The sequence below is a fragment of the Nomascus leucogenys genome, chromosome 2 (genome assembly GCF_006542625.1).
Source record: "Nomascus leucogenys isolate Asia chromosome 2, Asia_NLE_v1, whole genome shotgun sequence".
Classification (NCBI taxonomy): Eukaryota; Metazoa; Chordata; class Mammalia; order Primates; family Hylobatidae; genus Nomascus; species Nomascus leucogenys.
Genome location: NC_044382.1, coordinates 52767245 through 52791918, shown reverse-complemented (window position 1 = coordinate 52791918; position 24674 = coordinate 52767245). Strand labels below are relative to the sequence as shown.

Sequence of the window (24674 nt, the reverse complement as noted above, 5' to 3'; positions counted from 1 at the left end):
GTCTCAAAAAAAAAAAAAAAAAAAAAAAAGAATCCCACCCCTACTTCACGCCCACTGCCGATGCCCAATCCAGGCCCGGTGAGGCCAAGGTTTCCCAGTGAGCCTCTGCGCCTCTCCACTGCTTCATGAGCCCAAACAGACCCTCCTGGCACGACGCTCTACCCTGCAGCTTGGAGAACTCCGCTGGATGGGGAGTCTCATGCAAGACTTCACTGCAGCCTTTCACGGGACTCTGCAGATAGTGCCTCTGCAAACTAAGGAGTGACTGGGTGGGTTGGGGACCCCCTCAGGATTGTTTCTCGGCACCAGTGCCTCAGTGCTGCAATTGAGGGCTAAATCCCAAGTGTCTCTTGACTGGCTCAAGAATTAGGGCCCCAACTACACCTCCCCAAGCCACAGGGAAGCATGTACTGTACTTCCCAGTTGCCACATTTTAAATAAAGACAAATTTTTATTTCTTCTAAAATGCGGCAGGTGCTGTTTGGAGGGGGTCACTGGCTGGCTGGCTGAATGACACGGTGTGGCCATGTGACAGGGTGGCAACTCCTGGGGCTCAGCGTAGAGGCTGGGACTCCCCTGGTAGACTCTGTGGTTCACACCTCCCCCTCCTCCACTGACCTGGGGCAAATCATTTAAGACCATGGGTTTCCTCATAGTGAAATGGGGGTAATGACACTGATCTCAATTGCTTGAAGCAACTGGGGAGGCCAGGGGGGCCTCCGGGGCCAACACCTAGCTCCCCAGGCCTGTACGTATCTGAGCCTCCAGCAGAAGGGGCTATCTTCCTGGGACTCCCCAACCCTGAAGAATCTCGGCTGCTGACTGAGGGAGGGAGGTGGAGGATTAGGCAGGGTTGCTTAGCAAGGTGGGGTCACGGGGGAAGTTAGGGGTCATGGAGAGGTACTAGGGCCTAAACGAGACAGCAGACAGTTGGGCTTAGAGAGGGCAGTTTTATTGTCTCAGAAGGGCAGGGCTGAGGGAGGGAGCTGAGGAGCAACATCCCCTCAGGCCCCAAGGACACACACTCTATCCTTCCCATAGGCCATGGCTCTGGGAGCAACCCACAGAAGGGAGAGGAGGCTCAAACTGCCCCCAGGCCCCAGGGTTCTCAGGTTAGGGAGTTAGGGAGGAACATGAAAGTGACCACATGCTTCTTAGACACATCAGTGGCTGTAAACACAGGGCTGAGGGGGCCTCCTTGCTCTGGAGGGGGTCTTGGTCCATCCTTGGTGCGGGGGGTGCCCAGCCCCTTTTCAGGCCTAAGAACAGTCTCTAAGAGGGTCGGGAGAACTGGGCAGCTGCTAGGACAGCGTACTACATCCCGGACAGGCAGGTGAGCCACAGGCTTGTCACAGACCCCACCCCCGCCACACACACACACACACACACACACACACACACACACACACACACACACACACACAGAGTGCAATTAAGAGCCTTGGGCCAGGATGCTAGAAGATAGGGATGTAGTTGTCGATTTTGGCGCGGTGGCGCTGGGCGATGCATTCAGCGATCCACACGATATTGCGACACTCCTGCTCCTTGAGCTTCACAAAGGCATAGAAGACACCAAAGTGGAACTGGTTCAGGAAGGCCAACTTGTTCAGCTTTACCTGCGGACACAGGCAGATGTGGTGTCCAGGTGGCCATGGCCACAGAGTCAGGTCTAAACCACCAGGTTGGCCTCCCTCTGACAAGCAGACCCTGCAGACTCACCTCGTGCTCAAAGAATCGGTCCTCCAGCGTCTTGTCTCCAGGGTTGCTACCTGCACCCTCGAAGAGCAGCTTGTACTCCTGGCCAGGGGGGTGGGAGGAAGCACGAGCATGAGGGTTCTGGGTGGGGGTGCTTGGTGACAACACACCCAACTGCTGTCCTGCCAGCTGGGGCACTCACCGGGTAGTAATCGGCCACATTCTTGACCTGCTCATAGTCGTCAGCCCGAGCCAGCTGCGCCAGGCCCTCAGGGTAGAGCCGCCCACAGTGTGGAAAGAGCTTGGCACGGTCCTCTTTGGACAGCTCTGTGCCGAAAGAATTGATGGTGATGATGAAGGCGCGGCGGTCTGCTTCAAACTGTGGAGCCAGTGCACAGGTAAGGAGAGAGGGAGGAAGAAGGAAGCAATAGCCAGTCAGTTGGCAGAGCCTCCCCAGGCCAGGGCTAGCTGGCACCAGCAGGCAGGAGAGCGGACAGGCACTCACCTCCAGGATGGGGCACATGGCATCGGCCGTAGTCCCGCCTAGTAGGGTGCAGAACTTGTAGAAGGACTCCAGGTAGGCCTGTAGAGAGCATGGAGCTTGCTCAGCACAGGCAAGGAGGCTATGGAGGGCTTGCTAGGCACAAGCCCTCACAGCTCCCTCCTCCCCTCCCTAGCCCCTTTCAAGGTGGGTACAAGCACACCCATGGATGGGCCAGGGCAGCCCTTACGGCAAAGCCAATGAAACACTTCTGTGAATCAGCCAAGTGGCAGCTGCCCACAGCCTCCCACCCAGGAGTGCCAGGGCAGGGCCCACCCAACTGTCTGCTTCAGGTTACAGTCTCCTTCACCCCCTCATCTCACAGAAGGCTGGGCTCGCAGGGGTCCTCTGACTTTCCCCTGCTGCTCTGCCTTCCTTTTCCCCAAATCTTTCCAAACCTCCCCTTCCTCAGCCTCTGAAAACCAGGTGTGGCTGGATGCGGTGGCTCACGCCTGTAATCCCAGCACTTTAGGAGGCCAAGGCGGGTGGATCACGAGGTCAGGAGTTCAAGACCAGCCTGGTCAAGATGGTGAAACCCCGTCTCTACTAAAAATACAAAAAAATTAGCCAGGCTTGGTGGCGGGTGCCTGTAATCCCAGCTACTCAGGAGACTGAGGCAGAGAATTGCTTGAACCCAGGAGGCAGAGGTTGTAGTGAGCTGAGATCATGCCACTGCACTCCAGCCTGGGCGACAGAAAGAGACTCTGTCTCAGAAAAGAAAAAAAAAAAAACAGGTGTCTGTGGGCTGGTGAGGAAAGGCCACGCCTGAAAGTCCACAGGGATGGCAGGGACTGAGTGCCCCCGGCCCTCTCTGCCACCTTCCCTTACAGAACACCTCCTCCTCCCATCCTCCAGGCAGCCCCTCAGCATCACACAGCAGGAACAAAATTGTCAGGCCAGTTCCTGCTGAGGGATGGTTATTGCCTACACGGACGTCAGCTGGGCACAGTACAATGGCAGGCACATGGGCTGCCGGCGGGAACAAGCACTCCCTGCCCAGGCAAATTGGATCTGCTGGGCATGAGGAAAGAAGGGGTCAGCCCAGGCCCGAGGTCCCTCCCAACGCTCACTCACAAAAGCAGCCATGCTTCCTCCCAACACCTCTCCATGCCAAGGAAGGTGGATGATCTTACGGGCCCCATGGGAAGCTCCCTTGTAATGGCCACCCTCCACTCAGACCTCCCTGGTCCCATCTGCTGGCATGGGCTCAGAGACTCTGGCTCCACAGGCTAGAGACTGTTCTTCCAGATTGTAGGCAAGGGTTGGATGGCATGGAAAGCTTTTCATACTGAGGTGTGAACTCCAAGGTGTGGAGACCTTTCCACCAACCATCAGCCAACTTGGGCTCACAGGCTCTGCTGGGTGGTGCTCCAAGAGAGATGAGATGAGACCCAGGAGTCTGTGAGCCCAGGCCTGCCCTGGCCAGCAATGCTGGGCAAGCCCAACTCAGGGGAAGGCCTGAGAGTGACCTCTGGGATCACGGGAAACAAAAATCTAGGACAGATCAGGAAGTAAGAAGCCTGGAAGAGAGGGTTGACCCCAGCACAGAGGATCCCAGGAATGAGAGGGCCTGGGTGGCAGAGACAGCTGCCAACTCCTCCCATGGCTTGGTGGTACCTTTCACAGTCCCTCTAGGGGTCTGTCCCCAGCCACCTCCTTCCCTGTGGCCAGCCAAGCTGGATATGTCAAAAATCGCACAGCCTGCCCAGTGGGGCCTGCACTTCTTATTTGTGGGGGAACCAACCAACCAGGTCTTGAGCTCCATGCCCTGCTACCCAACCAATTGCTTAGCCAATCTGTACCAATCCCAGGAGAGGCTGATCCCAGGGTCAGGGAGGCTGGTGGGACTCTCCTCTGGAGGCTAGGGCAGCTAAAGAAACTGGCAAGATCCCAGCAACCCCGGTACCAAGGTCACCTTCCCACCCCCACCCTGTCCCCTAGAGTCTGCCAATCCACGGCTGCTGCACCAGCTGCCTACTGTTCCCACCTGCTGGGTGGTTGAGGGTCCGCCTAATCTCCCATCTGTGGTCACCGGGCTGGGACATCGCCTGACAGGCTGGCAGTCCTGGCACAAGGCCCACAGCATTGGGTCTGTGTTTACGAGCTAGTGCCTGGGCAGCCCTCGCTGGCGACTCCAGCTAGAACCAGTCAGGCCCGGTGAGGGCATGGGTGAGGCTGGCGGACAGCCGCACCCCTCACCCTGTCTCAGGGCAGGGAACCCGGCAACAGGCCAGCTAGGCGCGTGCGTACACGCAAACACACACACACACACACACAAACACACACGTGTGTATGCTCTCTCTCCTCTCAGCTAACTGGCTGGCCTGTGCCCTATTAGCGGAGCGGGTGAGAGCACTCACTTTTGCAAACAAGCTGAGCCACGTGTGATCCCTGGCGCTGCCAGTGACTTATTATGTGGCTTTAGGCAACCCACCCTACTTCTCCGAGCCTTCGGTTTCCCCATTTTCACATGGGGATAACGACACCTTCCCAGTTCCTAGCGCAGTCCGAAGGATTAAAGAAGCTGACGACCTTCCCACCTCTGGTTTTAGGCCCTCTAATCTGCTCTCCACATTGTGGTTAGAAGGGGCTTTCTGAGAAGACTCTGCTCTGTTGGAAACCTCCACTGGCTGACCCTGTCCACGGGACTATGTTCAAACTTCTGGCCTTACATTCAAAGCCCTGGGTAACTTGATCCCATGCCTGCCTTTTCTTCTAGACGTCCCCCCTGTCCATCTGGAATGTGTCCTTCCACAGCAAACTGCCTGCCACTTGGCCCATGCTCTATGCTTTCCTTTTGCACGTGCTGGTCCCTTGCCGACACCACTGCAACCTCCAGGCAGGCCCTTCCCCTACCACCAACCCTCACTGTGCTCTGGCCCAGGCCCCTGCAGGGAGATTGGCGGGCCTGGGCTCAGGCTGCAGCCGAATGTCCGCCAGCTCGCTCCAACCAGGGCAGGAGAGGACTCTCACCCAATAGACAGGTGAGGTCAGCAGGTCCCTTGGCCAGGGCCATCCTCAGCCCTGCTTTGGGGCCTGCCCACTGCGGATCCATGTTCCTGACTACAGCCCATCTGGGGTCCTGGCGCTATAGCTCAGTGCCTCACTGCAGCCAGAGCAGAGTCTATCCCAAACACCCCTAACCTAACTGGTCTCAGGCTATTTTTTTTTTTAGTTTTTAAACTTTCCTCTCCTCTCCGGTCCCCTGGCTCTTTAATCTCTTTGGGCCAGGGTAGTGCTGACCCAGAAATCCCCAGGGGTTGCCCAGTCTATGCTACAGCCCGGTGGGAGGCAAGAGGTGGGCAGGGGATAAGGACAGTGGGAAGTGGCACTGACTCCAAGCTTGGGAACCTACGAGGGACATGAGGACCTGGCTATGCCTCGCCAGATCCCTCCCCCCACCATAAGTGAGCACACTGTTGCCTTTGCTCAAGTGCCTGTCCTTGCTGGCAATAGCTTAGGTAGGGCGGTTCCAGGGGCCACGGCCTGGGTGGTAGCCCGTGACCCTCCTGGATGCTGGGGGAGTGGCTGTCCAGGAGCCAGCTGTAACAGGCCAGCGGTGGAGCACCAGCCACTCCTGCTGATTTTATCTGAGCCCGCCACAGGCACTATGGGATGGAGAACCTGTTCCACACAGCCTTGTGCCCAGCATGGGAGCCAGAGAATAAGCAGAAAAGCCCCTGGGATAGGAGCCTGGCATAGCTGCATCCTGTCCCAGCACCTCACATAAATCACCGCCCTACCACTTCCCCCAGCCCCACCCACTGACAGGCCAATCCCCCATGGCTTGCGTGGGGCATTACCTTGTAGAGGGTGTTGCGGATGATCTCGATGTTCATCTCATCAAGGTCCTGCTCTGAAATGCAGTCCTGGAAAAAAGCCGCTGGGGAGGAAACATGGTTTGAGGGGTGGGCAGGTGGCCTAGGCCAGAATCCTGATGTTCAAATACCCTACATGGCACAGAGTGCCCGTGCCACAAGGCCCACAGGGCTGCGTATTGAGGGGTCCCCAGCCTGGGCTGTTGCCTTGGAAGTGGCAGAAGCAATGCTCTGGGCCATGTACACTGACCTGAGCTTCTCCTGCCTCCTTGCTCCTAAAATTGATTTATAAAGGAGGCAGCTAGCCATAACATGATCTAATCACCACTGGGGCAGACCCAAGCTCAGACCATGCCAAAGACAGGCTTGCATAAGAGGCCGTGACATCCTCCCTTCTGGAGGGGCAGCTGTGGATTCGGGGCCTAACGCCTACTTCTCTACACTCCCCAGGAAGGCCTGGCGCCCACATTTGGAAAACCAGCCTCCTCCTTAGGACAAGTCCAACAGCAGGGTAGGCACAGACCAGTGACCCAGGGGGCCACTGTGGGGTTGGAAAGAGAGGCCAGAGCAGGATAGAGCACCCCCATCCCCCAAGAGGGCCTGCAGACTCACTGGTCTATCTCTTCATTAAAAATGGAGAAACTGAAGAAGCCACAAACAGCCCAGAACCAGCTCAGAGCTGCTGGGACAGCCTACAGCAGACAAGGTCAGCAGGTAGGGCTCAGGCCTCTCAGCTCAGAACCCAGTGCAGCTTAGAGCCCTGTGGTTCAACCCTGGTGGCTTCTTGGAGATGGTACCCCAGGCCCAGGACTCTGGCTACGAGGACACTTAGTGCCTTCTCCTCAGCCTCCTAAGCAGGCAGGAACTAGTACTGCCTAAGCAGGGCTCTGCAGGAAGCTCTTGATTCCCCTTCCCTGGCTTCTGACATGGACCTTGCATCCTGCTGGACGCTGTCTGACCTGGCCCAGGGGACCTGCTCGGTGGAGGGAAGTGGCGGTGTTTGCTTCACTCCTTGCCTCACAGGCAGCCACTCTGGCTCTACTCAGGCTCCAGCTCCAGGCCACAGTCTGTCGGAGCTCTCAGGACTCCAAGGGACTTGGGCCTCTCTCTCACTCTTCTCCATGAGCTCAGCCCTCCTCTGCACTCTGGGAAATCAGACTGCTTCACAAAGTGAGACAGTCCCAGTCAGGCCCTGGGTAGCCTGCCTGGCCCAGCAAAAGCAACAGGACAGGAGCAGAAGAGGGGTGAAGTGAGGAGAGAATGGGAGGAGGAAGTTGAAGGGAGACAAAGGTAAGCAGCAGTGGGCAGGTCTCACTTTCTGGCTCAGGGTCACCCCCCAGCGGGTCCACAAACTCCACCCTGATGCGCTGATGCTGACACCACTGCCCACCTCCCATGACCACCACAGCAGCTCACCAAGAGGCGTGTCCACCAGAATGGCATTGTAGAGCTCAGCAGGTGTCTGAGCAATGTTCACGGCCTCCATCTGCTCGAAGCTGCCTAGTGGGTGGCACTTGGGCACGAGCTCAGCGATGGAGCGCTGGTGCAGCGTGCCCGTGATGAGCAGGATCACGTTGTCGATCATGTAACTGTAACTACAGGGGGCAGGCAATAGCAAGGAGCCCATCAAGGTGGGGGCCGGGAAGTCCTGGCATAGCACCATGCCCTCGCCCCCCTGCACAGGCCATCACCCCTTAACAATGTGTGCTGACTCAAGGGTGCTGCAGATAAGCACCAGTGTCTCCTCTCCCTCCCCATGTTCCTCTCAAGCTTCTGACCACCCCCACTGCCAGAGGCCTAGGACAGACACAGCCCCCCTCAAAGAGGGGGGCAGGGGATTCATGCCCTGTGAGGGATTGAGACACGAGTTAACTACCCCACAGCATGAATAGCATTCTAACAGGACACGGGAACGGGGCACAGGAGGTGAGATATGCAGCCCAGCCCAGGAGGTGAAGAGTGTGAGAGCCTGGGAAATTAAAAGGCTAGGAGAAGAAAACGTGTTCTGGGAAGAGGGAACAGCATGTGCAAAGGCCTGGAGGCACTCACTGAGTGATGGATGCATTGGAAGAACTGGCACGGTCAGGACTAGCAGACGGAGAGAAAGGCGCAGCAGCCGGCAGCATGGGGCTGCAGCGGGCGGCGGGGGGCAGAGGCTAGGCCTGGAGGGCCCTGGCTTTGTTTTGAGCACTAGGGATCTATGAGCAGGGTGTAAGCAGGGGAATCGCCACCCAGTTAGGGTCACTCTGTCCCCCAGTGGGGACAGAAGAGGAAGAGGCAGAGATAGCGACAGGAGGAAAGGCTGAGGAGTGGAGTGGAGAGAAGCTTCTCCAGGGAAGGCCAGCAAGGAGCCAGTGGGGGTTCTCTGGAGTGAAGGCCCAGGTCAGGCAGACCTGCACAGCCCATGCCAGAGATAGAGAACTGTCCTCTTCTTTTAGGGCCTGAGGCCAGGGCTGGGCATTCACCTAGGACGGCCTGGATAAGACCCAGAGACCTGAACAGGAGGCTGGGTCAGGTCAATCCCAGGCCGAGGCTCCCATCACTCTGCCCTGCAGAAGGCCAGCTCTGTGGGGTACATGGGCAGCAGAGGGGGCTGTGGAGCTGGGGAGGGGTGAGACTGCCCAGTTCAGACTTGGCAAGGGACAAGGCTCTGCCTCCAACCAGCTACAAAGGGGCTGAGGCAGAGTTCTGTGTAGTCACCTGTGTGGGGATGCAGTGAAGGGCAGAAAGCCCCAGTCCACAGTTAGGCTGCAGTAGCCACAGCTATCCTCCAGTCTGCCACCAGAGATGAACTCAGGGTACGGGGGAGCTAAATGAGGCCTAGGGGAAATTCCTCCAAGGTCAGGGTGAGGCACCTATAGGAGGATAAAAGTTGGGGTGGAGGCTGTTCTGAGCTGGGCACTGAGCACGGGTCTTGTCCTAGCTTCTGCGTGGGCCAGAGCTAGGCCCCTGCCCTGTGACAGGACCTTGTGCAACTAGTGCTCAGGCTGTCCAGGGAAGACCTTGGTAGGAGGTGTCTTCCCCCATACTGAAGAAAGAAAGGAGGGGAGGTGGCAGCCCAGGGCCCAGGCCTCGGCTCAAAGCACTGGCCACTGGGGGAGCTCCCACAGGGCCCTCTAGAAAGGCGGCAGGAGGAAAAGGCCCCAGCTCCTGTCCTGGCCTGACCCCCACTCCCCCTGCTTGCTCTACACTCCCCCAGCTCCCACCCAGCCTGGCGCCCTGCGAAGACCTTTGCTCTCCTGGGCCTGGGGCCAGGCAACTGCCCTCTCTCCACCCCCAATCTGGCTGGGTCAGCTACAGGATGTGCACTGAGAAGAGACAGTCCCCTAACTCCCAACCATAACTGAGAGCCTCAAGCAGGGCCCACTTGCAGCTGCAAGCCAAGAGGCCCAAATGGGCAGCCTCCTGCCCCCAACCCCACAGTGCTGGCAGAGTAAGGGACCTCAGAGCTTGCCAGAGCTTTGGGCCATGGTCTGCAGCTCCAGCTTGCATCTTTGTGCATGGACAGCACACACGCCTCCTGCCTATGAGGCCTCCAACATCTCACATACCCCAGAGCCCATGCTGCATACGCGCCACCCCGTAATACTCTAACTGCACCCCATCCAGCCCCAGTGTAGCCTTGGTGCTCCCTGAGACAGCCACAAATCCCCTGCCCCCAAGCAGAAGGATGCTTTCTTATGCTCTCACTCCCTTTCAGACAGGAAGAGGGAGAAAAAGCACACCCAAGGCCCACCTTATCCAAGTGATCCCACAACCACTAGCATTACCAGCCCCACTGTCAGAGCAGATAAGGCCCAGAGAGGGCCAGCACCAGGCCCTATCACACCACAAAGCAGAGGAGCTCCACGTCCCCATGGCAAGTGTCCACACACCTCCACCCATGGCCAGGGCCCCCTGCCTGGCTCTACATATCCCACCTTGTCTCATTTTCTCAGAGGGATCCCCACCAGTCAATTTCCTCTTTTTCAACCTCCCCCTCCTTGCGCCCCCCACTCAGGGCATCTGTTTATGTGGGGGAAATGCTGAGCCTAGTAAGGGCCACTCACAATCACACCACCCCAGCCCCTTCAAGGCCCTCTTCAAACCCAAGCCAGGCGAATCGTGGGCAATCCTGTGCCAGACCCAGCACTTCCCTTCCCGGGCTGGCTATAAGCTTGTTGCTGCTGCAGCCCTGCTTTTCTCTCCTGCCCAGTGAGGGGCAGAATCCTCTTTTTCAGGAGATGAGAGGCAAGACAGGCCTGGCAGAGATGAGGCTGGCCCAGCAGTCTGCCTTTCTCCCAAGGCTGAGGCCTTCGGCAGGCAGGGAAATCCTCCTCTTCCTCCTTGCCTGGCTTCAGCAGCTGCCTCCCTGCCCCCAGAAAGCCACTCCACCATTCCTCCCCTCATTTGGCCTCAATAGGAGGGAATAAGGTTCCAGCTGGTCAGCATCTCCCTCCAGGGGAAGACAGCTGGGGAGTGGAGGGCCGGCTGCCCGCCAGGCCAAAGAGGCCCTTGTGGGGTGGGGGTGGGGCCGTCTGTATTCCTCTGCCCAGAGGTCCTCCCTTGCCCTGTGCCTTCAAAACTTAGCTTGGGCCCACAGACATCTTGGGTTGGAGTTTAGGAAGCCACTTCCTCCAAGAAGCCTTCAGAGTCCCTAGCCAACCCTGCCCCTCTGCTGTGCCCTTTGGTGCCACCTGCTGGAACAATATGGCTTCTCAACCCTGGGGGGCTGGTCTGGTGCTGGTGAGGCAGCCATGATGCCTGGGTAACCCTGCCAGCTTGTCCACTGCAGTCCCCAGCAGGGGCTCTGGTGAGCTGCTAGTGACAGTATCTGTATTCAATCACATCTGGGTCCTGAAGAGCCCTGTGCAGAGTGGAAAGTGAACAGAAATATCACTGTTTCTGAGCTCTGTCCATGGCCTCAGCACACCACCTCTTGAGACTTAGTTTCTCCTCCATATCAAGATGAGTGAGGGCCAGGCATGGTGGCTCACACCAGTAATCCCAGTACTTTGGGAGGCAGAGGTGGGAGGATCTCTTAGCTCAGGAGTTTGAGGCCAGCCTGGGCAACATAGCAAGACCTCATTTCTATTAAAAAAATCAAAAAAATTAGCCAGGTGTGGTGGCATGCACTTGTAATCCCAGATACTTGGGAGGCTGAGGCAAGAGGATCACTTGAGCCCAGGAGATCAAGGCTGCAGTGAGCTATGATCATGCCACTGCACTCCAGCCTGGGCAACAGAGCAAGATCCTATCTCAAAAAATAAAATAAATAGAAGATGAGGGCGGGTGCTGTGGCTCACGCCTGTTATCCCAGCACTTTGGGAGGCCAAGGCAGGTGGATCACTTGAGGCCAGGAGTTTGAGACCACCTTGGCCAACATGGTGAAATCCTGTCTCTACTAAAAATACAAAAATTAGCCAGGTGTGGTGGCGCACACCTGTAATCCCAGCTGCTCTGGAGGCTGAGGCAGAAGACTCACTTGAACCTGGGAAGCAGAGCTTGCAGTGAGCCGAGAACGTGCCACTACACTCTGGCCTGTGTGACAGAGTGAGACTCCAGCTCAAAAAAAAAAAAAAAAAAAAAAAAAGCATATGAGTGAGGTGTGGCTCCAACAGAGATAGTGAGCTCTAACCTGCTCATAAAAGTCCTGCCTCTCCCCGAGGCCCAGTTGGGTCCTTCCACCTGGTCTGAGCCTTCTGGGCCTCACGGAGCTCCTGCATGCTTGACCCCAGGCCCAGGAGAAGAGTGAAAGTGCTGGCACTCCTTCAAGGCAGGAGCCAGGTCTAGCCCAGGACCCCAAAACCACAGCAGGCCTACAGCCCTCAACTGCAGAGTCCTGCCATGGACCCAGAAACAGTGACTGTAGATAGCAAAGACAGGAACTGGCCAGGGGAGTGGGGGCCAGAGGAACCTGATGCCCCTCTGTGACGAAGCAGGGCCCCAAGGTTGGGGTGACAGGTCCTGGAGAAAATCACAGATGTGCTCACAGGCCCATTAGGCATTTGAGGCCACTGTCCTGGGACAAAGCCTCTTTCCAGCTGCCCACTCCAGGCTGGTGGCACCGAGGCCCCTGACACAAGAGAAATAGGGGCCCTCAGATCCCCCAGGTGGTGCAGGTTACCCAAGCCCAGGCTCTGCCAATGGGCACCTGGGCTAGGCCCCCTCCAGGGAGGCTCACTCATTCAAAGACAAAGGCCTTTAAAGCCCACCTGGGACTCCCCAGAGGCCACACTCACTCCTCCCACAAGTCTCTCAGCTTCTCTTCCAGGACCGACTCTCTCAAGGGAAAACATCATGGAATGGCCCAGATCAAAGTCCCCTCCAAGGCCAAAAAACCCTGACAACACTATCCCAAGTCTCACAGCAAGGTAATGACTGGGCTTGGGCACGGTGACATAACAACATGTTAGTGGCATGAAACTGAGCCAGATCCTCTCAAGAGCACATGACGACAGTCCACTTCACGGGCCCTATCTCACTCAGGCTGTCGGCCCCATGCCAGAGAGCTGCCTCATGCCAGAAAGCTGCCTCTTCTCCAGCCACCTACTCTCTCCAGTGGCCTCTCTATCCCCACCTGATCCTGGAGTCCTCCCAATGCTGTGAAGCCACCTGTGACCCCCAGTTCCATTTGCTAAAGCTGCTCACAGTCCTCTCCAGGCACTGTCTATACTATCACTGGTGCCATCCCACTGCATCCAGGCATCTCCCTCCCAGCCCCAGGCCTGGCCCAGAGCAGGTACTGGTTATGTGTGTGGCTGAAGGCTGGCCAGGACCTACAAAAGCAGGGGACACTGTCTCTCACACAGAAGGGCAGAGGCAGCCTCAGCCAGCTCCTGCTTTCATCACCTCCTGGCAGAAGCCTGCTCCAGCCAGACTGGGGCAGCTCCAAAAGCAACTATGAGGCCTTGAGGGATGGAGCTAAGGTGACCTCTGTGATGGTCCCAACCTCTGTCCCCAGCTGGGCCAACTTTGTCTGTGGGCAGTCAGGGCACTGTTCCCTCAGGTCTTCACACCCAGGACAGGTCCTCTCGCTGATGCTTCTACTGCCTGGAGGACTGTACTCTCCTCTCTGAGTACATTCTTCTGGGTTTTCTAGGGTAGCTTCCTCATTCGCAGAGTGGGCGCCATACCTGGAGGCTGTTGTGTGGGGCACAGAGCCAGGTGCACCATGCTCGCTACTCAGGACATGTATAGTTCCCTCAACCTAAAACCCCCCTATTCCAATGCTTCCCTTAAATGCTTTTCCCCTCAGCCAAACTAGCCACCTCCTCAGGGAAGCCAATCATGAGCCCCAGCCTGAGGGAGCTCAGGCCTCTATGGAAGGCTTCACCCCTTCCTGCAACACTCCACACACACACACTGGGGATGGCCTGCTGGGGCAGAGTGGAGAAAGAAGAGTGGCCAGAGAGGTAGGAGTTAAGTCAGAGAGGTATCATGGGAGCAAAGAAATAGTTAAGGAGGCTGGGAGGTGGACACCGCAGAGTGGTCACGCCTGGAGACCTTGGCAACATGAAGGTCGGGGTGGCTTTAGCCAGGGCCTTGTGGTGGAGTGACGGGACTGTTGAAAGCTCGAGGGATGAGGGGAAATGATGGAACAGACAGTGAATGTAAAAGTTTAGGTCCCACGAGATGGTTTTTCATTATTTGAGCTTGCTTAGATACTGAAGAGAAGAATTTGGAAGGGAAGGTGCCTGCACAGACAGGAATGCAAATGAGTGGCCATTCGGCATCCAGGGAGTAAGGTGAGGGCACTCAGAACATTGGTGGAAGGATCCAAGAGAAAAGGAAGGGCACTTCTGCCATCGGAATGGGGTTCGGGGTGGGGGGGGGGCAGAAGCAGCACTGGGAGGCATATTGGCTTCTACTGTCTTTGTGAAGAAGGTGGGCCATCTGCCCAAGAGGAGGCTGGGGGCAGGAGAGCAATGGTGTTTAAGACGGGAAGGTGGTCTTTGCAGTGCTGGTGGGGTCTGCAGGGTGCTGAGTAGGTAGAGCCAGAGGCTGCCAGGCAGAAACAAGCTGAGGCTGGCTAAGAGGGTGAACATGCATGCCTGGCAGCAAGGATGACCCCCCTCAAGGCTGGCTTCCCCAGCTTTCCTCCCGGCAGTGGAGGTAGGGGGAGGGCGGCTCCAGGCTGGAGGCTGCTGGGATTCCTCCAGGGCTGGGGGGCTGCCAGCCGGGTGGGACCATGAGTCGGACGGCCAAGAGAGCTGCGGATGTTGGCAGAAAAGTGCTCGAATGATGGACCAGGGAACTTCAGCTGGGGAGGGCGGGAAATGAAGACAGAAGGGGTAGCAGGGGAGGAAGCAAGGCCTAGTGTCCCGCTGAGTCCGGAACCCGTGTCCCACAAGGGACTGAGAGTGGGCTGGATGGCCTAAAGCCTGTGGGTACAGAGGGTGCCTGATTCAGCAATTTCAGGGGTGGAGCAGTTCCAGGTGGTGACATGGGCCTGGGCAGCCATCAGTGGGGGTGGCTGAAGTGCAGACCAGAGGAGCAAAGGAGCAGGTCATTGGAGATGACGAGGTCATGGACCAAGCAGACACAGGCCCTGATGGGCTGACACGTGACTGCTGCGCTCCTCCTGAGTAAGGGCAGGAGTGAGTGGCTGGTAGGACTGGAAGCCACAATCACCCATGAATGGAAGGGGTGGGAAGTGGCAGATTCGGACAGCCTGCCACAGGACAGCACTTGGCTGCTTTAAGCACCCTTGGTGCTTGCAGCCAACCTCCAGCTGCGGTTGTGCGGCCTCAGTCACGCTTAGAGCCCTCTCCAGTTTCATGGCCTGGCAGGCTAAGACCAAGACAGGCCAAAGGCTAGCTGCACAGGCAAGTGGGCTAGTGGGCAGTGGGATGGGTGACATCTACCCTCTGACCATGGGCATGGGGTCAGGCCTCCTCTGGCCAGCCTAGCTGGCAAGGCCGGAACATTCACCAGGAAGCTGATGCAGCCTTGTGCAAACAAGTCTCAGGCTGGGCTCTGGCAACAAATGTACTGCTTCCTGGTATGTCCTCAGCTCTGGCTTTGCAGCAAGGAACACAGAGACCAAGGCCAGGGAATGATCAACAGATGGGGAGCTGCAATGTGACCCCTAATGTAGCACCACAAGAGACACCCCATTACCAGCCTCCTGCCCCAGTAGGTCCATGTTGGCATACCTTGATGGAGGCCAGGGCAGCAAGAAGGCTCTCAGGAAAGGAGGCCTGTGGCCAGGAGAGGGCTTGCTTCCTAGCTTGGGCATGTTCCCTGGCCCTTCAGGTGTCCCAGCCTGTGACTCCTGCCTGAGAATGCAGCCCTTTGGCTGCAGCACTTCCTTGAGCAAGTGGATCCTGGGCAAGTGGCTCCTAACTGCAGGGGGTAAGAATCAGGTCAGGCAGCAGGCATCTAACTCTGTCTCTGTAGGGACAAGTGGGGCAGGTGTGCCAGGTCCCAAGGAGGAGAGTGGGGGCACCATAATCAAGGAATGGTAAAAGTTAGTCAATACCCAGAGAGTTCAGGGAAATGCTTCACCATACCGCACACTCACACTCTGCCAATGCAGGGTACTCTCCTAGATGCTAGCCACCGAGCATGCCTCTGCTCACTACCCCTGTGGGGCCACCACCTAGGCTGGGGCTATTTCTTTGTCCACCAGGACTTGGCTCATGGCTCTTGGGACATCCCTGCAAAGGGACCCTCTCTACCTCCCTGTGCAGTCCAGGTACCCTCCCTGAGCCTGCAGATCCCAAGGTCCTTTCCTCTACTCAGCTTCTCCAGGAGCTTGATGAAGGCAGAGCTGTGCCCAAGGGTCAGACAATGAAGAAGCTGGGGCAGCCAAGGGTCATAAGAATGGGGGCCTGCCCACCTGAGTTCCTGAGGGCTTGCGTCAGAACTGAGAAAGGCAACTAGACGTTCAGCCTGCCCCCTAACTCTACTCCAACCCAATCTCCCTGAGACCCAGGGCCATGGTCAGAGCAGATAGAGAATGGGCCTATCCTAAGACCTTGGCCTTTCAGAGCTCTGTCCATCCCCTGACACCTGAACCCTGGCATGGGGATTGGGGCCTGGTGAGTGTTCTGTTTGGGTGCTGTAGGGTAAGAAAAAGGGCTCCCACCTTCCCAGGTTTCCCTGCCCCAGTCTATGTGACTGAGGGAAGAGGCTTCATCCAGCACTACTGCGTGGGACACTCTTGCCTGCCCACCATATCTTCAGCCACTAGTGAACGTGCTGGTGACCCCATTTTATAGGTGGTGGCCTGGAAGTCCAGGGTTGTTGAATGACCACGCACACAGTCAGGGAGGACTCTGAAGGCAGGGCCTTGTGACAGCTGGCCTGACAGAGCTGCCATCAGCTCTGACAGCTGACACAGGCACGAAGGCAACTGGCCTAAGCCACACTGGGGCCAGCTTCTGCAGGGGTAGCTATCCTGCCCAGGTGAGAGGAGAAGGCGCTACAAGGCACACTCACGTAATGAAGTCTAGGAAGCTGGCGAGTGGCTCATAGGCATGGTTCCTCATGTGGCGGAACTCCACCACCATCTTCTCCTTGAGCCGGTCATCGATGACTGACACCGTCAGAGGTGATGCCTCGTTGGCCAGGAAGTTACCATAATCAGTGCTCTGCAGATGCAGTTTCAAGTCTGAAACCCAAGGGCAGGGGGTAAGGGCTAGCCTTGCTGGGCCTCCCCAAGGGTCCCAAGTCCCCATCCCCACCCCAACTCAGCCCCAGCTCTCCCCTGCAGTTGTGTCCCGCTACTACCCTGACCTCCATCTCCCTGTTGGCTCAGGGCCTACCACAGGGCAATCAGCTAAGGCCCTGGAGATGCACCAGATCTTTGGGCCACAATCCAGCACATGGAGCCCCAAAGTTCGAGCATAAGAGGAATAGTTCCTCCCCAAGATGACCAGACAGCCTGGGAAACTCCAAGGTCCAATCCACAACCCACAGCCTTTGAAGCCCTTCTGTATGTTAAGCTGTAGGCTGGCCCTAACCTAGAGCAGGGTAAGTCATGAGCCCTGCACTCCAGGGCCTCAGGGTCAGAGGGGCAAGCCAACACACCCTGAGGCACATGAAATACAGGACATGCCTGAAGCTGTGGGAGTGGAGTGGAGAGGGCACCAAAGATCAGACTGAGAAGATGAGAAGGCCACAAAAGGCTGGGCCACAGCAAAGGGCAGGGGCAAGAAAGTACAAAGGAAACAGCCAGGAGGATGGTGTGAGTGACAAGTGGCCTGCAGGGCAAATGAGTGGCATGCGGGGGAGGTGAGGCTGGCAGGAAAGACTGAGCATCCCTTCAGAGTGGCTGGAGACAGGCAGACCAATCCTGAGGGTTTTCCTGAGCATTCAGAGACGGGGTGAGGGAAAAGGAAGGAGAGGCAGAGCAGAAGGGCCCGGGGGAAGCAGGCCAGGGGAGAGGCAGTGGGATCCCGATGAGAACCTAACAACAGTCTCCCAGAGTGTTTTGTTTGTTTGTTTGTTTGTTTTTAAGAGATGGCATCTTGCTATGTTCCCAGGCTGAACTTGAACTCCTAGGCTCAAGTGGTCCTCTGGCCTCAGCCTCCCAAGTGGCTGGGACTACAGGCATGTGCCAGCCAGAATGATCTTTTTAAAACACAAGGCAGACCATGCCATTCATTGTCCTTAAACTCTCCCCTATTCCTACTTCACTCAGAAAGAGAGTCCCTTCCGGACCCCTCATGTGATGGTCCCACCATCCCCGCTTTACCTCTCTGACAGGTCCTGCCATTCCCCCATGCTCACTATCCCCAGCCATGTCCCCACCTCAGGGCCCTTCCTTGTCCCCTGGCCTGAAAGTGGAGCTGTCTCCCTCCCTTCCTTCACATTTTTCCTCACACGCCCCCTCTTCAGAGGCTTCTCCAGCAGCCCATCACTGTCCCTTGTGTTATTCTTCTTAGTAGTACTTATCCCACCTGATACAGGACACAGAAGCTCCCTGGAGACAGTACCAAGGACAATGGCTGAGAAGAGACCCAGGCACATGTTGGCGGAGGCTGGCTTGGAAGACTACATGCCTCTCCGTCCCCTGGGGAGGCTGCCCAGGGGATCAAAGGCGGAGCTGCACTTGGGACCACCTCCACATGCTGTCCTGGCCACGGCCTCCCCAGGTGTCTTTGAGGCTCAGGAGACCATGCTAGCCTGGGTTGTTTAGAGAGGAAGGGAAGTGGGGCATATAAACTCTCTACAAGCTTAGGGGACCCCTGTGATGCCCCTCCTGCTGTACTCCATCAGGAGAAGACAGCCCCAACCTGGAGTCAGGCGTGCTAAAGGAGAGATGGAATATAGCACGTTGGAGATAGGGGTATGCACAGGTCTCTGGAATGGATGCCTTCCACCTGCATCTCTGGGGGGCTGGTGGCAGGCCACACTCATGACCTCTGTGGCTCCTGGGCACTCATGGAGTGAACTTCAACCTCCTGAGGCCTGCAGGAGACACCTGCTGCCTTCACCATTACTCTGCAATTGACCACTACTTTTCTCCCATGGCCACTCAAAAGGGCATAGAAAAGAAAGCCAGGCAGGGCAGGCAGAAGCCACCAGCCCCTGTTCTGCTCTGTGAACCCCAATGCCTTTTTGCCTGGGGGATGTGCACTCTCTTACATCCTTACCCCAGGCCATCTGCAATGAGCCCTTGCCCTGGGATCTCTTCTCACATCCTCACCACGTTTAACCAAGCCCCAGCTACTCCTAGAGTAAGGCATGGGTGAGAAAAGATGCTTTGCTCAGTAAACTTGGGTGGTTGCAGTATTTCATTACCCATTTGGTTGTTAACTGTTCTTAACTGTAATTGATGGTCATTGCTGAAATAATATATTGCCTGTATTTCTACCTCTAGAAGTGGGTTTCATGTGCTAGATTTTAATATCCTTGAGCTTGGGCAAGTGTGCAAGCCTTTTTTTTTTTTTTTTTTCTGAGATGGAATCTCGCTCTGTTGCCCAGGCTGGAGTGCAGTGGCACGATCTCGGCTCACTGCAACCTCTGCCTCCCGGGTTTAAACGATTCTCCTGCCTCAGCCTCCCGAATAGCTGAGACTACAGGTGCATGCCACCATGCCTGGCTAATTTTTTTTTATTTTTAGTAGAGACGGGGTTTCACTATGTTGGCCAGGCTGGTCTCGAACTCCTGACCTCGTAATCCACCTGCCTCAGCCTCCCAAAGTGCTGCGATTACAGGCGTGAGCCACGTGTGCAAGTCTTTTTAAGAGAAACATGATTTGTACAAAACTGAGAGATTGTTAATGCCCCTGATGTGGTTTTTGTGGATGTGAAATGGTGAGAATATTAACTGATTCCTCTTACTGTGGTATTAAAATGAAGCCTTCTTAATTTATCAAAGTCATGTTCATGCTCTGATTTTATATACTTGGGGTTCTGGCCCAGGCCTAGCAAGTGCTGAAATCTCCACTAGGGGAAGCTGCAGAGCGGATGGCAGCTGGGAGCCAGGACTGGAATACAGTTCTCTGGGTCAGACCCAGGCACTGGTGAGGCAGCTGCCAGACCAAACCTGTCTGCTTATTCACACAGCCACTGCAGCCAGCCAAGAGCCCTTCTCAGGCCAGGAGACTTCTTCCTTTTCAGCTATAGCCTGGGCCTAGAAGCCAGGCCAGATGTACAGGGTGAGCTCCAGGGAAAAACTCAGTCCTTTGGGTGGTGGCACTCCTGCCAGTGACTCCACTATTCCCTGGGACTGGGAGTCTGGACCCTGGTCTGGCCTCCTGATCCCTCCCCTCCAAAGCACCAGGGGCTGGGCCTCACCCGGGCATCTGTGTACACACTGCTCTTCCAGGCCCTGGCACAAGCTGCTGGGAGGCTTCCCCGAGTGAGCTGTCACCTCCCACTCAGGATCCTCATGAGCTCTCAAGCAGCATGAAACTTCCTCTGCTCCAGCCTCCCACTTTGCTCCGCATGGCTTCTCTCCCTAGCTCAGCAACTTCCCCATTGCCAAGCACCTTTCCCCTCCCTAGGCCTCCATGACTCTCTATCCAACACCTGGCACTGGTCAGGGGGGAGTCCCCTCATCCCAACATGAAGCAGGCAACCCAGATCTACTCTAACTGGAAACACATGGGCTGTACGGTGTTCTCAGCCATGCCAGGAGCAACCTGTGTGCTGGACCTCTCAACCATGCCCATTTCAGCCTCAGGAACAGAAATCAGACAGAACATGAAACCTGTCCAGAGTCCCAAAGTTGGGGCGTAGAGGGGCTGGGATGTGGAGCAGGCCTGGGGGATTCTGTCTGTCCCCAGATCTGGTCTCCTCCTCTCCTCCCCACTCTGCACCTCCTTTACTGCTCTATTCCCCAGCCCTTGACGCAGGACAGGCTTTTCAGATACGGACTCAGCTGTCCAGACAGATTTCAGTCCCAGATGAGCTGGCAGGTGGTGGCAGAGGGGTGAGAGAAGCCAGGGCATGCTTTCTTCCCCTCCTCGGAGGCAGCCTGGACACTCACTGCTCACCTGACAGGCATGGACCATCAGCACTGTCACTGGACTGTCATCACTCAGGGACAAGTCCCTCTGGCATCCCTTGTGGCACCATCCATTCCTAGAGAAGCCAGGAATGTGTGCATGTGAATGAGGGGGCAAAGCCAAACAGCGGGCTCTCTTCTGCAGGCCCCCCACTCCTGGGCTTAGCACGGGCCTCCAAGCAAACACCCCTGTGCCTTGGCTGCTGCATTCTGCTGACGCTGCATCTGGGGAAGCCACAGCTCCAAGCACTGCTGGAACGCAGGCGGCTGGGTGGTTTCTGCTGGCGTTTGTCAGATCAGAGCAAACCCCGGAGACTCTACTGAGAATCCTGCCCAAGGCCTGAGGAGTCTTCCTTACCAGGAAACTTATTTTTTAAAAGCCCCCAGGGACGATGTCAAAGGGCTGTTCCAGACCACTTTCCCTGGCCAAACCCCACATCTCCCTGTGACCCAGGGAAGGGGGACAGCCTGTCAGCCAAGAAGGCGACTTAGAGGAGGAGGCCTGCTGAACCCTCAGCTCACCCATGAGGAGACCACACAGGGCTTCTAAACCAGCTCTGGCCCTATTGGAGAAACCTAGCTCCCAGACCCAGTGGCTGGCAGCCCCAAGCCCTAATTCAGTACTGGTCAGGCCTAGGACAAGGCTGGTTGGGATGCTCCCTCCTCCCCAGCTTCCTGCTCTCTGAGGGATGCGGAGGAGGGGATGTGCCTGGGAGGGGACGTGACTGGGAGCAGGATCTAAGCACAGAAGGAGAGGCCTGGAACTTGTTGAGCGCTTTGTGGGAGACCTGGCCACCCAGCCCTGGCCCAGCCTCTGAGGGCAGCCAAGGACGGCAGGGGCTCTGGGAAGCCAGGGGCTAGTTCTGCTCTGGGCCTTGGGCTCAGTAGCCTGACAGCCTCAGTGATGGCCACTGAGAGGCCCAGACGTGCCTGGCCGAGGCATGAGCAAGCAGTGTTCTGGCTAGCACAGACTCGGGGGACTGCTCTGGTCTACCCACAAGCCCAGCTGTCTACCCCAAATCCTCCCATCCATGGCCCAACACCAGGAATGTCTGGCCAGCTTGGGATCTCTCACAGTAAAAGACTTCCTTGAAGGCTGATTTCTCATGTTCAAGAAGATGCTGCTGCTCTCAGGAAGTTCTCTCTGCTGTCTGACCTAAACCCCAACTCAGAAGCAGCAGACCAACTTGGTCTCCCAGTGTCTCCAGCCTTCCCTCGGGCCTAGGCTTGCTCCTCAGTCTGCACCCCAAGACCTTCCCACACCTCCTCTGCTTCCCACATTCTTGTCCCTATGTTCAGATGACTCTCCCCCCAACTCCATCTCCTGGCATTACCCAGGCCTTCTGCCCCACATCTTGGCTCCCTACTCCCAAGACCACTCTCCACACCATCACCAGAATGAAGTCCTCCAAATTGAACGGTTCGCTGTCACCTTCACCCAGCAGTCCATGTGGCCCTGAAGCTGGAGTTCTGCCTCTCCCCCACAGCCTGTGAGGCCCCGTGCCCTCAGCCCTAGCATTACCTCAGCCCTTGACTGGTCTAACAGCGCTACTTGCTGGCCGGAGTGACCTTCCTGTGATCTCTGCTCCAGCAAGTGCTCTAGGGAAGTCCACAGACTGCCGGAAAGAGAAGCCCTTGAAGTGCAGGAAATAATGCTGCTTTCTCAGGCCCACAGAGAGGCTGGGTTGGGAAGACACACCCCCAGCCTGGAAGTGAGAGTCCCTGCCCTCCCGCTCCACAGGCCAGCCCTGTCCACCCTGAGGTTGCCTGTGTCAAGGACCATTGCCCTGGCTCCAGCAGGAGCAGCTGAGGTCTTTGAAGAGGCCTGGGAAGGCTGCAGCCCAAGACCCACCTGGCATGGCTGCCCCTCTCAGGGGTCGCCAGGCTGCACCAGACTCAGGCTGGCCACACTGGGCCCCAGCTGGCACCCCTATCACCCTAGCCCTTGATTAGTAGGAGGGCATGGGACACTCAGCCTGCCCAGTGCTTTCTGCTCTCTGTGTGACAAAGTATGGGCTTGGCAGCCAACCCCAGACAGGCCTTGAGAGGTGGCAGCTGGGCAGCCCAGCCCCCGCCCACTTCCTGAAACTTTTCCCAGATCCTGCCAACCCAGAAGGGGATCTTTCAGCCTCTCCAGGGCTCCTAGGGTCAGATGGCACACGGCCTTTTCAGCCCCCAGGCCTCTGTAGTTCCTCCCCAAGGGCTACAGGGAGGCAGAAAGGAGGGTCCTGGCCCATGCCAGAAGGTTGGTCCCACATGCCCCAGGGCCCAGTAGGCATGGAGGCAGCCTCTGGCCAGCATACTAGGCGGGGCAGCCCTGCTCGAGGCTCCCCCGTGGCCTCATGGCCAGCCCATGGAGGGGTCTTGCTGGCCAGCTGGCCACAGCAGAGTGTGAGAGGACAAAGTGTTCCCAGACTTTACTTCTGCTTTTCCAGAGGTCACTCAGTGAGGCTCTCCTGGGGAGCTCAGGGGTTTTCAGGAATTGAGGCCCACTGAATGGAACCAGATGTGAGAACATGCTCCCTAGACTCTGGTGTGCCCACAATGCCATTCTCTGCAAGGGTGACAGAGCCTTGGAGCCTGTTCTACCACTCCCCTGGGCCTGGCTGAGAAGTCTGCTTTGAAGGGACTGGACCTGGGCTCTACCTCCAATGCTACAATTTCTACTGGCTCAAAGTAGGAAAACTCAGACAGATGGACCGATGTGGACAGATGGCCAGGCTGGTGGCCCAACAAAGCGAGAGCTGCCCTGCCCCTCCTCGGTGAATGTGCTGCGCCTGACCTCCTCCCTAGGCTCAGGGGTGGGAGGAGACCTTTTTTTACATATCAGCTCCAAAGCAGATGTGTGCACTGGCTGGCTGGATCTGCAAGGTCAGAGCACCACATCTGGAACTCTCAGTGTGGGAGCCACAGCATGGAAGCCATTAACCCTGGGTTTACCTGGGGCCTGCAGCACAGTATGAGTGTCCTCTTCAGCCCCCAGGCCTCTGCCAGGGCCCTTGGCAGGCTCTCTGCAAACCTCACGTAACACCAATTGACTAAGTAACCCCAAGTTCCAACACTTCCTATCAAATGCCAGCTTTCCCCCCTCCCCCCATGCCATCTGCCATTCCCCATCCAGAGCCTTGGCACTACCACCCTCAACTGGGGTATCCATGGCACCTTTCCCTGGCCAGTGCAGGCCCACCCATCACCCATCAGCTGATCTATCCCACAGCCCCAGCCCCCTCTGCAGATCCATTTTGCCAGATCACTGGCTTCAAGACATCATTCCTTAGGCAGCTGAGTGGGACAGGGGACAAAGAATCTGGGCTTCAGAGCCATAAGGACCTGGGTTCAAATCCTGTCTACAAACTGGCCCTAAAATACTTGTGGAATCTCTCCGGAACCAGGCCCCTGGCCAGTCACCGGGTAACAGGTTCTGCAGCGCCAGCCTCCCAGGGCACTGCATGGACACTGAGCAAAGGCAGTGGTTTACAGAGAGCTGAGCACAGCATACCACAGTCCATTTCTCCTGGCAGACACCATAAGCCCAGCAGGGTGTAGCCTTGACTCCAGGCTGTTGCTTAGGCTGTCCTACTAAGTCCTGTACAGAAGGTACCTGTTCCTCCTCTCCATGGTCTGTCCCAACCCTTTCCCAGGCCTCTAGCATGTCCTCCTCCCTGTCATAAAGCCTGCAGGGGACCTTGTGCAGCATGAACATGCTAACACTCTGCTATCTCCTGCGGAAAGAGAAACAGGGCTGGCTCAAGAGCTGGGGCTCCTGTCCCCAAACCTACATCTCACCTATCAGCAAGATCATAGAGAGCTCTGAGCAGCCCCAGCAACCTGGATAGACAGAGGCAAGGACAGAACTCTGCACCACCCACCACACCCTGAGTTGCCCTGAGGGTCTCAGGAGCAGGCAGGGGTAGTATAGCCAAGGGCAGCTCTTGCTTCATGGGAAACTTCTGGGCTGGCAGGCCAGCAGTCCTGGGAAGAACCTGGAGTCTCCTGCTGGCACGGTCACATGCAAGTTACTAGGTTTCAGGTGGCTGAGGCAGAGCTCCTGCAGGGAAAAGACAGTAAGTTCTCCTTCCTCGGTCCCTGGACCCACATTTTGTTTCATGCTAGAGGTTTTTCAGTGAGGTGAGGCACTCACAGTAGGGTAATGGGGCCGATCGGCAGAGATGGTCCAG

The 24674-nt window shown here is 56.9% G+C and overlaps 1 protein-coding gene across 1 annotated transcript in view; it reads right to left on the bottom strand.

Annotated features, from left to right (window-relative positions):
• Positions 1 to 930: 930 nt before the first annotated feature.
• ATP6V0D1 (ATPase H+ transporting V0 subunit d1) overlaps positions 931 to 24674 on the bottom strand; it is a 43247-nt gene continuing 19503 nt past the window's right edge. The window contains exons 2-8 of the mRNA XM_030795361.1: positions 16480 to 16651; positions 7471 to 7649; positions 6040 to 6119; positions 2201 to 2278; positions 1898 to 2074; positions 1720 to 1797; positions 931 to 1616 (exon numbers count right to left, since the gene is read on the bottom strand). Coding sequence (XP_030651221.1) covers positions 1455 to 1616; positions 1720 to 1797; positions 1898 to 2074; positions 2201 to 2278; positions 6040 to 6119; positions 7471 to 7649; positions 16480 to 16651 — 926 coding nt within the window. The 3' untranslated portion in view covers positions 931 to 1454. The remainder of the gene's footprint in view (positions 1617 to 1719; positions 1798 to 1897; positions 2075 to 2200; positions 2279 to 6039; positions 6120 to 7470; positions 7650 to 16479; positions 16652 to 24674) is intronic.